The 16,664-nt window shown below is 42.9% G+C and overlaps 1 protein-coding gene across 3 annotated transcripts in view; it reads right to left on the bottom strand.

The window, feature by feature from the left end:
• Positions 1 to 16,664, bottom strand: part of LOC138303890 (chloride channel CLIC-like protein 1) — a 1,109,212-nt gene that overhangs the window by 77,070 nt on the left and 1,015,478 nt on the right. The window contains exon 5 of one of the 3 annotated variants that reach the window (XM_069243419.1): positions 5,494 to 5,620. The exons of the other annotated variants lie outside the window; for them this stretch is intronic. Coding sequence (XP_069099520.1) covers positions 5,494 to 5,620 — 127 coding nt within the window. The remainder of the gene's footprint in view (positions 1 to 5,493; positions 5,621 to 16,664) is intronic. 3 annotated transcript variants of the gene reach the window in all.

Raw genomic sequence — 16,664 nt, 5'->3', positions numbered from 1 at the left:
AATAGAACTGTCATTCCTCATCTGTACCCAGATCTCCTTCCCTCCTCTCACCCCGTCCCTCCTCAGTTCCACAGGATATGTTAAATAGGTAAGTGTCCCCTGTGTCGACCACTGAGATCAGTGTATTCTATTGGGGCACAAAGTACACATCTATGTTTGATCCATTTCCCCCAAGCCCTGCCTACCTAAACTGTATGTTTTGCAGTCATACAGCAGTTCGTATCTCTCTCCCAGTCAGGTAGCTGTGGGGTGTGTGCCGATCTCCAAATACGTATAATGTTTCGCTTGGCAACCATAAGACCTAGTATGAGCCAGATCAGACCCATTTTTTTAAGGTCGTTCATCCCAGCCTTCAGGAGACACCATTTAGCCGAAACCTTCCTATTGCACCCACACCCACACACACACACAGACACACACCATTGAGGCAAGTTAACTACCAATTTACCAATTCCCAATACTGTTGAATGACAGGATAGCTCTATATCATACAGAAGAATGTCTCTTCTTGGCCACAGTTTCTCTTGTAAATGGCAGTTGATGCCCTTCCCATCTTTTCGATTACAGTTAAATTACAATTCTTTAAACACCAAACTCAACATTCCTGAAAAGGAATTAATGAGTTTTTCTTTACCAGGACATGTAAAAAGTAAAAGTAAAAGTACATGTCCAACTTTTTCAATCCACTGCAGCCCTGCCATCAGGGGTGTGTAGGGCCTACCCCAAGGGGTGACTTAAATGTATTCAAAAAAGAAGGGATCGAGCTTGGCAAAAAGTTTACTTTGTCAGGTCGAAATGGCAGTTTAAAACTGCACACAGACTGCAGTGGCAGGCCTGCAATACGTTCAAAGGGCTACTTAAATGGGTGGCACAGTCAGTGCTAAGTGGCACAGTCAGTGCTGCAGGCCCACTAGTAGCATTACATTTACTGGCCCCCGGTACATGTAGTACCACTTGAGTAAGAACTTACAAGTAACTAAATGTGCCTACTGGGTGTAAGCCAATGTTACCATGTTTAATGGAGAGTGCACACACTTTATCGCTGTTTAGCGGTGGTAAAGTGCACAGACTACTGAGGCCAACAAAAACAAGATCAGCAAAAATGGAGAAGTAAGGAAAAAGGTTTAGGTAATACTTAGAGCAAAAACACTAGCAAACACAACTACCACTGCATCTCTTGACCTATATTACAGAAGGGCTGATACTGAACATGTTATTTAAACACTGCATAATTTATTACTTGCAGTAAACCCTTCAACAAACAACTCCCAGTGCATCACGTCATATGTTAGACATCACACTGAACACTATATCAGTTATTAGATGCAGCACAAACCACAGTAAACATAGACACAACTCTGCTACAGAATGGTTTACAGTAAAAGTACACTTAACATGCTCTCTTTCTCCCATATGACAGTGGGGTCTCAAGTTAAAACAGCTCCCTAAAACTACTGAATTCACTATTACTTGCAACCAGAACTACAGTAAACATAACCAGTGATGCACTTCCCCACCTATGTTACAGAACGTGGTCGGACTGGCCTATAGGGCAATGTAGTACTGACTGAAGGCCTGGTCTCTCAAGTCAGCATATAGACTATTTCTGAGCTTGTGGTATGGTTTGGTAGACCGGTTTTTGCTGCTGATGTCTCGGATATTACAACAAACATTGACTGCAGGAAGCAGCGATGGGAGCAGTCCCCAACGCAAACCACCTATACTGCATGTCTATACAAGTTCCAAACTGCCCTGATTTGCCAATGTGGGAGACTTTCTTTTAGAAATCTGATTCTCTAATTAGGGCTGCTTTCAATTTGGTGCCCGGTCTATTTTTTTGTCCTAGTACGACACTGTTACAGTAGTGTGTATCATCATCAATCCACACTAAACACATATTACAAGCAGCAAAAGCCACAGTAAACACAACCTGCACTGCACTTCTTGACGACTGTTACTGAAGGGGGCAGTAAATACATCACACTAAAGCTACATCACGTATTACTTGCAGCAAAAACCATAGCAACTACCACTGCAACTCCTGCTCTATTTTACAACAGGATCCATCGTTGTAAACAATCAAGAAGAAAAGCGGTTAAAGGCCTGCCGAATATGACCAAATGCTCCTTAGCAGAACTAAAAGAGAAAAAGCCAAGTAATCTGGAAAGGGAAATCGGCGATGAAGACAGGCAACTGAACAAAGCTACAAAAATCCTAAAAAAACGCACATTAAGTTATTTCAGTTGAACTATCTACAAAGAGCATAACTTACCCCGTTAAAAAACATCAAGATGCATCTGGCCTCGTGCTCTAACGTTACCTGAAAAGGGGGCAATTCCAACAAATTCTCTGTCCTCCCCAACAATAGCAGAATGCTGGGGAGAGATCACGAGGTACTTTCCGAAGGAATGATCTGAAAGGAGTTGATGAATCCTGAAGCCTCCTTACTGGATCTAATGACACGCCCAAGGAATAAGAGAGTCCACAATACGTTTATAGACCTAGCATTAGCGCTTGCCAAATGAGGCGTAGCTCTGGCTTGGAAGTCTGTAAGCGCACCAGATGTTCTCTGCTGGGAATCAACTAAAGTACAACACAACACTCCAAGTGAAACAACAAGGTGGAATGTAAGAGGATGAGATAGCTCAGACCTGGAACGAACTACTTACTACTCACGTTCACTGAAAAACACGAGGCTTAGATATAGAAGCGAGCCCTAACGCACACTGATGGCCTAGAGGCAAGGATGCACTTGCTATCCCAGCGATGGATATATCTCACTAAAACACACCGAAGACAGCATCTTATTAGTCCTCCTCTAGTACCCCAGTACTTGTGCACCAAATTTTCTGCTTCCGCTCCTTGTTTTCTTTCGACCGTCTGCTAAAAGAATGGTAAAGGTTTTGGGTGTCTTGAGCCAAGAGAGCCTGTTCAGTACAGTGAAACCCCACTACATGACCGCTCCCCTCCTTGTGCGAAAGAGCTCCTTTGGCATGTGCATTCAGAGCTAGTGTACGGAGAATGTTTTGAACAGCGGCGGCTCCTCTGTTAAGGCGGAGGAGCATCGCCCCACTGGATTATAGCAAAAGGAAATATAAAATTACAATAATGCTATGTTTTTATCATTTTATTTTTCCTGGGAAGGGCGGGGGCTGAGCTTTAGAATGGCTGGAAGTGCACCTTAAAGTGGTCATGTCTGTTCGGCAGGCCGTGTTGGGCCAGCCAAACAGACATGCGTACTTCGCATTTTCTCTACACGGCTGTATTGCACAGACAAGTGGAGAACAAGCACTCTCCCAATCTGAGCGCTGAAGCATGCTGCTCAAACCAATCATAACATTGCTGTCATGCTGGTGACAGCAGCGTCGTGACTGGCTGGAAGCCTGTGTGCTACTGGGAAGAGGACGAGGATGGAGGGGAGATGAACCGTGTCTCCCAAAGGAGAAGGGAAGCGATTTAAAAAAAAATGTTTTCGTTTTATTTTTAAACTCCCCCCCGCCTCTGCTGCCCCACAATCCCTGTTCAGTGGCAGCCCCCACTGGTTTTCAAATGTATAAAACAAATTAAAACATAGCATCATTTATCATTACTTGTAGAAAAACTCACAGTAAACCAGCAAACAAAGCCACTTCGGCGCCTCTTGGGTTTTATTATAGCCATGGCTTTTATTAACATATCACCCTAAACACTGCATCACTTATCATTGCTTGTGGGGAAAAAGTAAACATCACCACTGCATCTCACAGCTTATGTCACAGTCGTGTCTTTTCTTAGCATATCACACTCAGCCCTGCTTCACTCATTACTTACAGCAAAAACCTCAGTTAACACGTTCATCACTTCATCTCTTGACTTAAATTACAAAAGTGTCTTTAATTAACAAACTACACTAAACAGTGCATCACTCCTTGTTCCCCGAAGCATAAGCCACAAGTAACACAAATACCACTGCATCACTTGACTTATGTTAATGCAGGGTACATGGTGAGCAAATCACACTAACACCGCATCACTTATTCTATGCTGCAAAAGCCACAGTGAGCGTATCATTGATTAAAAGAAGCCAGACCAGTGTGCTATAATCCAAAACTTATAAATGTCTATTTTGAACTGTCAATGCATTTAGTCTTATCTAAATAATATCTGGAGCTCCTTTCGGGGCTTATGTGTAAAAGAACTGAGTGAGTGAGATGTGCTATAAATTACAGAAATAAGGAGGAATGCATTCTCTAGGAAACCTTGGCGTGGTGGACCATTGTGTGAGCAGCTTTACTCTTCTAGTTAATGACACGGCCATTAAGAAAGATAACCTTTCCTGTTGGGTCTTGCGCTTCAAAGGGTTAAAGCAAGCCACTCCAGGGAATTTTGCACAAAAACATGTTCATAGATTCAAATGCCAATTGGTTTACTAATCTTCACATCCTCCAAGGTTTATAAAATGAGCATCATAGAGATCTCTAACAAATAGAGGTTACTTTTCAGTAACCCAATGAGACGCCTTACTGTGAAAGTGCTCTCTGCAACTATGTCTATCTTGTTAAGATATATATGTAGAAGGTCCAGCTCATCCAAGGGGTCAAACGGTTCAAGGGAAAATCAATGTGGACAGGACAATATTCAACTTGATGCCTGCTTAGACCACCTGTTTTTATGTTTTGATGGGTGCTTAAGACTTGGTCTTGTAACAACCTGAAGACAGTAATGGAATATGTGCTGGCTTTTTCAAAGCAAAACTTGCCCCCTCAGAACAATCCCACACAAGGCAGCTCTTTTGTCAAGGGCACCACAAATTTAATTGTATCACCAAATCTTGAGAGATCTTCTCCAGCTGCTCCTAGATGCTAGATTGTATTTTAAGATGCAATACAATGACGACTGCACTCCTTCATGAAAGACAAACCCACATTCACCAGAGCGATGAGAAGCACCAGAAACAAATCATGACTGATCGGGAAAATCCCCAAAAGAAGGCAAAAAAAAGACAGTGAACCAGACCTTCTCATGTCTAGGTCCAAGATTTTGGAACAATTTGCCTGAGGTTCTAAGACTCAATGTAAGATTACTCTAATTTAGGAGGAACCTAAAGACCCACCATGTCACAGATTCCTCTCTATGGAACCTTCTCAATCACCCTGGTTGTGTAGCCATTTTAGTTATAGCTTTGTGCACATTATTTTGACATACTAGGCCTGCCACTGTGCATTTTAACCTAGATATATTTTATTCGGCTTTGCTTTATTATTGTTACAGTTGCCACTTTTACAGTCTTGTTTTATTTTCTCTCTGACTGCTTTTGCCTAGGCCAGCACTCTGTTCTCAAACAAGACATTCTTGCTCACTCTGTGCTTCTTCCAAGTCTGCAGTAAGATAGGTTGCCGGTGAATGTGGTATAAGTTTAGTCTCTGACATTCATAGAAAATACACATCTTTACGTAGGGACATTTTCTCAGAACATCAGCTGTTTTATCATAAAAACACTTCCCTGTCCCTTACACGTTAGAGGGAGATTCGAGCCACAGAACCACGTCTGTATGCTGACTGCCGAATGCTTCGCTACAGTTGCCTTCACAGACTTCAGGCCTTTGCTCAGGTATGGGGGATGATGTCTTCCCAGGGGAACCTGAAAGGCAGAATTAGAGATTAAAACGCTGTGCTCTATCACAAACTCATTAGGAATTAGTCTGTTGACTTTAGTGACAATATGGACAATATGGTAGCATTATTTTTATGTTTCACTCTCCTTGTCACAATTTTAATCTTGTCATGGTGTATCGTCCTTGTTATTGCAGTCCACGCTTTGCTATCTAAGATGCAGTCGTTTTATTAAAGCATTATTGAAATATATACTGCCTCTGCTTGTCATTGTATATGTGAGCTTAATGTAGCTGAGAGAAACGGATGAGACCTGAGTGACCACGGCTTCCCTGAGAAACCAGTTATGTCATGCGCTCGGCTGCCCAAACATCCTTGCTATGGGGTAGAGATGAGCCACTGCTAGTTAGCCGGAGCAGAACCCGGAATGGAGCAACAGGTGTCACCTGTAGTGGGTCAGACTCAGTCTCCCACACCGCAGGCGATTCTGCCACTCGAAATCCAGTAGTCTCATTAGAACAATGAGAGCCTATGCAACAACCCCTGCATCCTCAATGTTCTCCTTCTTCCCAGTACTGTTATTTTGCCACCACTGTATTTCTTGTTATTAGTAAAAGGCTCTGTTGCACAAGTGGTTAAGTCTGTGATACATAAACATAAATAATAAAATAAATAAAGCCTTTACCAAAGTTTCTTGGACACATTTGAAAGGCACCCTGTTTGGTCAGATAATAGTTTGCGGTTTAATCCCTCAGAATCATAAAGGAATCAGATGTCACTGACAGCAGAAACTATTTTATTGCAAGAGGGGCTGCTCTCAGCTCCAACACATTTTGTTGTAAGGCTGCTACCCAGTCAACTACTTTTCTGGCAGTCACATGATTCACGTCAGCATTCTAACCCTGCACCAAAGCACCCACATAGTGACTGAGATAAAAATGGTTTCGGATTGACACACCCATCAGCATGCTCCATTTTCTTTTACGTCACTTGAATGAATCAAGAGCTGCAGAATATGGGCTAAATCAGTCCTTCCAATAACCTGTTCTTGTATAGCACAGGCCTGTTTGCTGCTGCTGAAGAGGTCTCATATGGAGCTTGACATTCAGGATGATGATTTCATATGATTCCATTGAACCTAGAAAAGAGAAGATCAGTCTTCCCCCAGTAGGAGGGATTGTCCAAAGGTGAATCATATTCACTGTGTAGAAGACAGACTGCCCTTTGGAGAATTTGTTTTTCCTGACAAATCTGGTCAGAGCTTCGTTTAGATATTGGATTACTTGAATTAGAGTGGTCACTGATTTTGGTTGGTAGTTTAACTATATCCCCAGAATGTGTAGGATCTTGGATGTTGCCCGTAGATGTTACAATGCCAGCAGATAAGAATTTGCCTTAAGCAATTATCCAGGTACAAATTCAAGTACAAATATTTTCTGGAGCCATGAGGAAGTTACTAGTTCTAATAGGCATCTGTGGATTGAGGGGTTGTGGTAGAAATAATACATAAATAACATCCATTTAGAGATTGATATTAGCAGAATAGCAGATGTAAGGCATTTCTCAAGTTTCAATATGCTCTTGTCTTTAAAGTGTCCTACTGAAGAATGCTGGCAAGATAATGCCTGCACTTGTAATATCCCAATAACTTCAGCTCATTCCTCTGTTTAGGATAACAAATAGTCTGACTACATTTTGGAGAGGCAGTGTAAGCTGGGGATTTAGATTTTGGCAGGTTTGATGATAATGGTTTTTATAGTTTGAGATTGATAGTTTAAAATATATCTTCAATATTCTAAATCACACTTTTTCAGCAAGGTTCAGCAAATATCTCATGACAATTATTTGGAATAACAATCTACTGTTTACACATGGTGTGGTGGAGATGTTCTATTCTGTTTCTGGTTATTATCAACCTCTATGTAGACAGGGTAATGATGATGTGTTAAATGTCAGAGACAAATGACGGGAGTACATCGGCAAGCCTGTAACTATGTAATCTGTTTATCTATCTTTAGAAGATATGCTACTTTATGTCAAATCTGGAACCTCAGGCTTGCAACAACATCCGTTGAATTTATTTTCACCAAGCAGTATGCCTAAATGATGTATTCTGGACACACTACCCTATACTGAATGCTCTCTGCTTGGGACAAATGCTTCATATTCTAGCCACTTATTCTAACCTAAACTCCGTTTGATGACATGTTTTACCAAATGTACTGCTCCATCTAGCCATATCATTATCCTGGGTCACAACTTTAGACTGTCGCCTAGCATCAAGTCTTTTCTCTTTTTAACGGGGTAGTCACCAGGCTCACCTTCATTCGGGTCTGAATTGGCCTAGCTACTTCCTCTTGCTCCTATAACAATTTACACAAATGTTATTTTTTTGAATTAGCTCGCTCATCACACTAATAATTGCAAATATGATTACTATGGAAACTATTTTTAGATTAGCTTAAAGTAACACACCAAGATTGATGTTTAATTTTTGTGCCTTTTCTTTCCTGATCATTTGTTCTATGCTTGAGCGTTGCTCTCAATCCATGGTTTCCGTCGTAGATCCTATGTTTCAGTGATGCTCCTCATTCCTGATTTCTTTTCTTTTTCTTTTTTTTTTTTTTACTGATATTTCCTTTGTGAAAAAAAGCTAAAGAAAAGCTGCCACTTCAATGATGGAATTGTTGAAGGAGCATGGACACAAACTTGAAAGCAAAAGGTAGGACTATCTACTGACAGTGCTGCTGATGACTTTGAAACAGACATATTGTACTTCCAGATAACTAAATGTGCAAATGCGTGCCCCGGAAGTCTACACCGCAGAATCAACCCCCTTTCTGCATCAAGTGGTAATCGATTTTATTGGAGCACAAACATCCTGAGCTTCTCCGTCGTGAGCCATTTGTTTCTATTGTTGATGTCTAACAGAGTTTTCGTCAAAATACCGCAGAAATATATTCCTTTGTTCCATTAGTGTCTTTGACTTTCTCTAGTACCCTTTTCTGGTCCCAAAGAAAGACCTTCTGGGCGTGGTAGTATGTGCAGGTGGTGGATAGGGTGTAGCGAGGCAGCCTGGCTGATTCTTCCAGCCCACCTAGTTTCTCTAAAAAGGGAAGCATTCACTGGAGGTAGAACATGTGCTGGTGTGTCCTAAGCAGAGACATTTTAGTAGGGAAGCAGCTCATGCAGAGGTCCAATATGGCACATTCTGTTACACTGCTCTATAAGCAGAGCCCTCAAGTAAATGAAAGGTTGCGAGAGAGGCCATGGAAGAGAGGGATGGAGTTGCTGCCTGTGAGGATTGTGGTGTATTTAATGGTGTGGTTGTGTGACCCCCATGTAATACACTCACAAAACCATCTTGAGCCCAGTCAGACTTGTTTGTAAAAACCTCTTGCTCAACCCTGGATAGCTGTGGCTTCGAGCAGCAAAGCTTAAGCAAAGGAACTAGCCTAAAGTATTGAAAACACCAAACAGTAGAATACAAAAGTCACACAGCACAGTTTGTTTTAATTTTTACAAACCAAAATGCACTGGAGGATTCCAGAGATATAGATTTTAACGTAAAACGTAAATTTAAGCTTTTTAGTTCAAAGCACAAGCATGCATTGGTGACTGTGAAGCTTGCAAACTTTTAAAAAGTTTTAAAGAGTTGTGTTTGACTAATCGGGTCCGTATTGGGGGACTGTTAGAAATGGGGTTTCTGGTTGGCTAGGGTATACATCTAAGCCAGGCAAAACCCACCACTCTAGTCAGGGTAAGTCAGATACACACCCTAAATTTACCTGTGCTCACCCTCCGGTAGCTTGGCACAGAGCAGTCAGACTTAATTTAGGAGGCATTGTGTAAAGCATTTGAGTAACCCACTCACAGTTACACAGTAGAACACCACCCAAAAAGACTCCATACAAAATTAAAGAAAATTTTGTGATTCTTTATATAGAAATTGTAATTCCAAAAAATAGCCTAGGGATTATACTGTAGGATAGATTTGGTTGGAACAGTATCAGGCCCAGGCCAAGATAAGCACCCTGCGAGGAGTCTATGCAAGGGTTAAAAGACTGATGTACCAAGACAAGAGACCCTACGTCCTCGAATGTGTGGTGCTCATATTAGGGCCTTTTTAGTAATGTCAGCAGATGCCCAGAGATTGCTGGTTGTACGAGCGACGCCGTGGCTGGTTTTCAGGTCAGGCCTCGCAGGTTGTGTGCCTTAGATGGAATGTGGTAAGGCTTTCTCTCCAGCGAGGAGAGTTGAATGAACAGCTGGGACCACATGAGTCCACTCCAGCCACAAGCAGGGCAACCGTCTGCCAAAAGGATGGTATTCCCAGTCCCTGGGGAGTTGGCAGCTTCTCCCACAGGGTCGAAAGTACAGGCCGGGCAGCTGTGCTACACAACTGCAGGAATGGTGGGGAGGGGGGACGTCAAGTCGAGTCTTGGACTGCGAGTTCAGGCCAGCGTGGCTTACCTGCTAAAGTCAGCGCTAGTCCCCATGCTCCATTTAGCCACTGCACAAAGTCCCCAAGCACTGTTATGGTGTAACCAGGGCACGAACTGCAGTAATGAAGAACGACTTTGAGAGTTTTTCATTACTAGGCCATGACTACTTAAAGGTATATGTCCTACCTTTTCTGTGGCACCGTGCCCCATGGGCTACCTAGGGCCTTCCGTTAGGGGTGACACATGTAAGAATAGGGGAGTTCTTGACTTGGCAAGAGGTCTTAGATACCAAGTTGGAGCAGCAGTGGGACTGCCCGTGCAGACTCTGCTGTGGCAGGCATGAGACATTTTTACAGGGCTAGTTAAGTGGGTGGCACAATCAATGCTGCAGGCCCACTAGTGAATTTTAATTTACAAGCCCTTGGTATGAGGTATATCACTCTACAAGGGACTTGCAGGTAAATTAAATATGCCAATTGGGGCTACACCAATGTCACCATGTTTTAGGGGAGAAGCAATGCACTTTAGCACTGATTAGAAGTCGTAAAGTGATCAGAGTCCTATGACCAACAAAAAGACACAGCAACGAAACAGAAGGTAAAAGCAAAATGTCTGGGGAAAGACCACCCTAAGGATGCTAGGTCTAACAGCGACCAATTCCAACAGATAGAAGGTCAGAAGCCAATAAGGGATATTTGGACAGATAAGTCCAGTTCCACACTTTACACACAGATCGCCATAAACTCCAATGAAATGGTCCTGATGCTGAGCATTCAGATGCTGAAAGGTGCTGTGCGGTCCTTGGGGGCCTTCCTAGGGTTATTCCTCGATCCACGAGTGAGGTGAGGCGACTTGGGCCATAGGAGCCGCAGTCCCTCAAAGTTCTCTTTGAGCTACCAGAAGTCCAGTTACCACTGGGCTCCAGTCACAGCAGGGCCAGCAGTTTTCTTTGGTGAGAGCTAGTGTCAGTCTTTGGTGACCAATCTGCACTATGGAAGACGCAGATGCAACTTTTGAGAGAAGAGTATCAGCCTTTTTGGCTGCACGTTGGCAGTTAGCAACGATTCACTGAAAGTTGCTACTAACAAGTCAGAACAGGCTACTTCAGCTTTTAGGGCCCTGTGGTGGGAGGAAGGAGTCAGCTGATTGACTCTTGGAGTTCACATTTTCAGTCACTAGCCCAAAGAGCAACATGTGCAGTTAAGCAGTTAGTACAACCTCTCTTGCCAAGTCCAGGGATCAGCAGGTCTGTCCACCTTTGGTCCTTTCTCCAGTCCAGAAGTGATCTGAGATTTAGGGTGCCAGAAGTGCTATATTTATGCCCAGAAAGAGACCTGGGGGATAAAGCATCACTAGTCAATGGGATACCAGGTTCCCTCCTGCCCTATGATGACTTGCAGCTATGTGTGCCATTTTAGCAATCCCAGAGTGCATTATTTTGCCCACTCCAAAGATGTCTGAACACCTCTCCCAATGTGGAAAGCTTGATAGCCCATCCTTGAGGTTTTGCTACCTGTGGGTTACATGACCACAGAAAACCTGGTTTGGCAACTGGTTTCCCTTCTCTGTTCCCACTGTCAGCCTGTCTACCTGAACAAAGGGGCAGCCCCTCTTGAGTGTGGTTGCAAATTGCCCATCAAACTTGGCTTCTTGTTCGAAGCCCGCATTTTGGGACTACACCCTGTGTGGCTTTCTGCAAGGGTGAGGTAACACCCATCTGCGGCATGCGTCTATTGTTCCTTGACTTGGGAGTCGTTTACACACCTCCCCAGGAGGGCAGAAGGCTGTCTGGTGGCCAGCAGCTGTGAATAGCCACTGGAAAAACTGGACAACAGATTGGCACCCTTCTAAAAGTTGCCTTTCCTTAAAAATGACAAATTCAACTTGGCATCAAGTGAAGTTTAATGCCATGATTAATTTGATACCTTGAAGTACCCATTTTAGTGGTGTTGATCAGAAGTAAGTAGGGTATAGGTGACAGGCTGTTAACGCTCAACTACCCAATGGGGATACTAGCCTTTCCACAGTAAAAACAGCAATTTGGTGTTTCTTCTATTAGGACATACGAAACACTAAATATACAGCTCCCTGCTTTAGGGCTAGATAGGGAAGACATATATACTGTTAATAACTGAAGTGGCGGCTTTGCCGTTGGTTTAAATGGCAAATTCGAACTAGCAGTATAAAACAGCTCTTCCAGGCTGTAATGGTGGCTGGGAGCCATTTTGTAGTTTTCACACTCCAGGGTTGTGAGTTAAAGTGCCCACCCAGGGGTGCAGGAGGGTTGTGTCACCCTAGCGTACAACGCTGGATACCCTTGGTAACATATACTAGGCACTTATAAGTAAGTTAACTTATGTCAATTGGGGGTAGCCAATTCAACATACATTTTGTAAAGGATTAGAACACTGGAAATCTGGTTACCAGGCTTCAGTGCACTCCGAGTCAAAAAACTAGCAGCATCAATCCAAAACTTTGGGAGTGATCATGGAAAACAAAACAAGTTACTTGTAACAAGTTACAAGTTATTTTTAGTTACTTACTGCTAGCTATTCAGATTCAAGCACATAGGTGAATCTATGAAAGATTCAATACTGGAGAAAAACAAGTTACATACCTGTACACTGTGGTTCTCCAGTATCAATATGTTTCACAAATTCACATCTTTGAATCTTCCCCATTGTTGAGGTGGGAGTCCCACGGTAACTATAACTAGCAGTAAGGAAAATTCCATTGACAGATTATAAGCACCTTTCTCATAGGATTGTGTAGCACGCCACATTGTTTTGAATATAACCAGAGTTCAGCCAATCAGAAGGGAGATTACAACCCATACCCCCTGTCCTGTGGCTTCACACCACAGATTTCAAAGTACAAGTTCCTCAAATAAACCAAATGTTTGAAAAAAGAAGAAATCAATTAGGTGAGTGACCGAAGGGGAGGTGGGGGGGGGGGGGGGGTTGGGTAGGAGTGGGGGGCTTGTGTGTGAATCTATGAAAGATATCAATACTGGAGAACCACAGTGTACAGGTATGTAACTTGTTTTTTCTCCAGTATTGGACCTTTCATAGATACACTTATGTGCTTGAATCTGAATAGCTAGCAGTAAGTAACCAAAAATAACTTGTAAAGAACAAATTTCTTAGCGGAGGTGGATACTAGACAAAGTAGTTTCCGGTTAATAATAAATTTGGAATGAATAACACCTTTATTAAGAAATAAAACAAGTTCACCTTATTGAATTAAATTCTGAAGAACTGCTTGACCAACAGCTGCGTCTTTATTGCTGACATCATCCAGACAATAGTGCCTGCTAAGTGTATGCCTGTTTGACCATGTGGCTGCTCTGCATACATCAGCCAATGGTACTCCTGTGAACAGAGCCAAAGAGGTTGCTACACTTCCAGAGGAGTGGGAGCGCACCTTATCTGTAAGCGGCTTTCCCACTCTTTCATGACAAAGTGCTATTTCTGCAGTTACTCGTCTCGCTATGGTTCCTCTTGATGCTCGGTGAACTTTCCTGGGGGCATAAAAGCAACTAGAAGCTGAACCGATCTTCTGAAAGATCCAGTCCTTTCCAAATAAAATTTTAGACATCTTTGAATGTCAAGAGTGTGAAACGACCTTTACGCTCCGCTTGACGGGTTCTGAAAGAATGGCTTTAAGACAACTGGTTCACTGAGGTGGAAATCCGTGGGTACTTTAGGAATGAAACAAGGATTAGTATGCAAGGTGACCGTGTCTTTTTGAACTGTAGGTATGGCTCTTGCACTGTAAAGGCTTGTAACTCACTAACACGTCTTACAGACATAAGCGCTAAAAGAACTGTGGTTTTCCAACCTATCCATAGAGTGGCTTAAAGTCACTTTATGGATAGGCTTGAAGGGTTTTCTCATCAGTTGTGTTAAGTTGCCAGGTAATTTGTGGTTTCTTTTTCGGAGGATAAGCTTGAAATAGCCCTTTTAGAAATTCCTTTATCTACCTGTCAGACAAGAGGGACTTTCTATTCTTGAAACATCTTTATCTTGCTGCACGATGTCCCCTAATCGAGCTAAGACATAGACCAGACTGAGCTAATGATAGGAGGTATGGTAACACTTGCACAGGTCCTGAGGAGAAACTGTGACACCCATTAGACTCATACCAGTTACAAAATTCAGCCATTTTGCCTTGTATGCTCTGTTGGTGGACTCCACCTTAGCCTTAGTCAATATGTCTCTACATTCCAGGGAAATATTTAGCTGGTGAAATCAATTGTATTCAGGATCCGGGCAGCTACGTTGAGAGATTCTAAGTTCAGATGAATCACCTGTCCACCTTCTCTGTACAGTAATCCTGGTATTGGTTTGAGTTGAACGTGACTTTGTTCTGACATCCGAAGGATCTCGGTGTACCAGAATTACCTTGGCCACGCCGGAGCTATCAAAATAATTCTGCACGGCTCTCTTTTCATCTTGTTCAGTGTTCTTGGAATTAACAGTATTGGCAGAAAAGCACATGCGAATATGGATGTCCATGAGATTTGAAGCGCATTCCTCCATGATCCTTTGTGTGGGGAACTGCTCGCGTAGTGTCGGCACTTTTTGTTTGCCGGAGTAGCACACAGGTCAGAGATGGTGTTCCCCATTTGCTGAACATCGTTTTGAGATGACCTGCTTGATTTGGACCTGCTTAATTTGTCTGTCCACAGGTTTTCCTTGCCCTGTACGTATCCTGCTTTCATGAGAATCTTATGTTGGAGACACAGGTCCCAAATATCCTGTGCTTCCCTGGATAGAGAACGTGAACTTGTTCCACCTTGCTAGTTTATATAGAACAATGGGGATGTATTGTCTGATCGAATCAAAACTTCTGATACTTGTAATCTTGGTAGAAAAGCTCTGAGCTCCAGTGCTACTGCTAACACCTCTAGGAAGTTGATATGTTGCGTCTTTTCTTCGGCTGACTATTTTCGGTACACTTTCAGATCCTGGAGATGTGCTCCATAGTCCTCCAGTGAGGCATCTGTTGTCATGACAAATCTCAGTTTTTAATATGAATGTTGAACCTACTGCTATGTATTCTTTCTTCATCCACCCCTGCAATACATGCACCATTTCTGCTCTTATAAGGATGATATTGTTGAAAGGGCCTGTGTCCTGCGTCCATTGCTTGCCCAACGTTTCCTGCAGTAGCCTCATCTACAAACGGCAGCTCGGGATAAGCGGAATGCATGATGACATCATTCCCATAAAGGATTTGAACTGCCATACTGAAGTGGACCTTCTTTTTCAGAGGACAGATCCCAGAGTTACCATCTTTACAACTCTTTCTCTTGTTAGGTATACTCTGCAAATCTTTGTGTTCAGAACTGCTCCCAGAAACATGGTTGTTGTGTCTGGATTCATAAAGGGTTTTTTCCTGTTTATGTGAAAGCCCAGGTTTCCAAACAGTTGAAGGCATGCCTTTGTAGAAAGCATTCCAGCTTTGTGGGAATTCATTTTTATTAGCCTAACATCCAGGTAAAGAAAAGTACCTGATGACTGGTCCTTCTTAGGTAAGCTGCTACTGGTGCCATGCATTTGGTAAAAATTATTGGGGCAGACTTTAGCCAAACGGTAGAACTCTGAATTGGTAGTGACTTCCAGCCACCTTGAATCGAAGATATCTCCTGTGCCGAACATGTATAGGAATATGGAAATAGGCGTTTAGAAGATCCAACAATGTCATGTGATCTTCTTTGTTCAATAGTGGAATTGTATCCTGCAGTGTTATACTGAATGATTGTTCTTGAGGTACCTGTTGAGCTGCTGCAGAAACAACAACTGTCTCCATTTCCCATTCTTTAGAAGAAAAGTTGGAATAAAACCCCTTGTGTCTGCAGTTTTGCAGAACTTTTACTGCTTCCATGGAAGTCGGAGATTGCATTTCCTCTTAACAGCTGAAGATGTTGGTGTCACCTCCTGACGTGCGGATGGCCTGGAGGTTTCTGGATTAATTCTAGGATGTGCCCATGTCTTATTATGTCTAAGACCCACTTGTCCGAAGAGATGGATCTCCAATTTTCGTAGCAATTGAAGAGGGTGTCTCTGAAATCTAGGGGAGGTGAAGGCACCGAGGTGACCAACATGAGTTTGCTTCTCACTGTCTGTTGGATATTTCCTGCAGCTCTTCTTCTAAATGACTGTCTTGAGAAAGTTGCAGTTTATGAAGGCCTATACTGCTGGCACTTGTGCTTCGAAATCTGAGGTGTAAGTCCACTGGACAGGTGGAATGGGGTGCAAGCTCCTCTCGGACTGGCTGACCTCTGGTTATGTTCAAAATGATGTGGATTCATACAATAGCCTGTGATAAAGGTGCTTATAGTATAAGCCAGTGAAATTTTCCTAACAGCTAGTTGTGGTTACCGTGCGACTCCCACCTTGATGACTGGGAAGATTCAAGCATGTAGATCTATGAAAGATATAATACTGAAGAAAAGAGGTACTGCCTAACTATTAAAAAATGCTGATCCTGAACCCGCTGGTGCAGCAACTTTTTAAGGAGTTCGGTGGCTGGCAGGACAGTGAAACCTTGTGGCCACGGTGACATCAGCTGCTCAGCTGTTTACTATGATTTCTGCTGCTTCCAATGCTGTCTGCTGCGTGT

The sequence above is a fragment of the Pleurodeles waltl genome, chromosome 7 (assembly GCF_031143425.1).
Source record: "Pleurodeles waltl isolate 20211129_DDA chromosome 7, aPleWal1.hap1.20221129, whole genome shotgun sequence".
Taxonomy (NCBI): Eukaryota; Metazoa; Chordata; class Amphibia; order Caudata; family Salamandridae; genus Pleurodeles; species Pleurodeles waltl.
The sequence above is the reverse complement of the archived record's forward strand: the minus strand, read 5'-3'. Positions and strand labels throughout refer to the sequence as shown.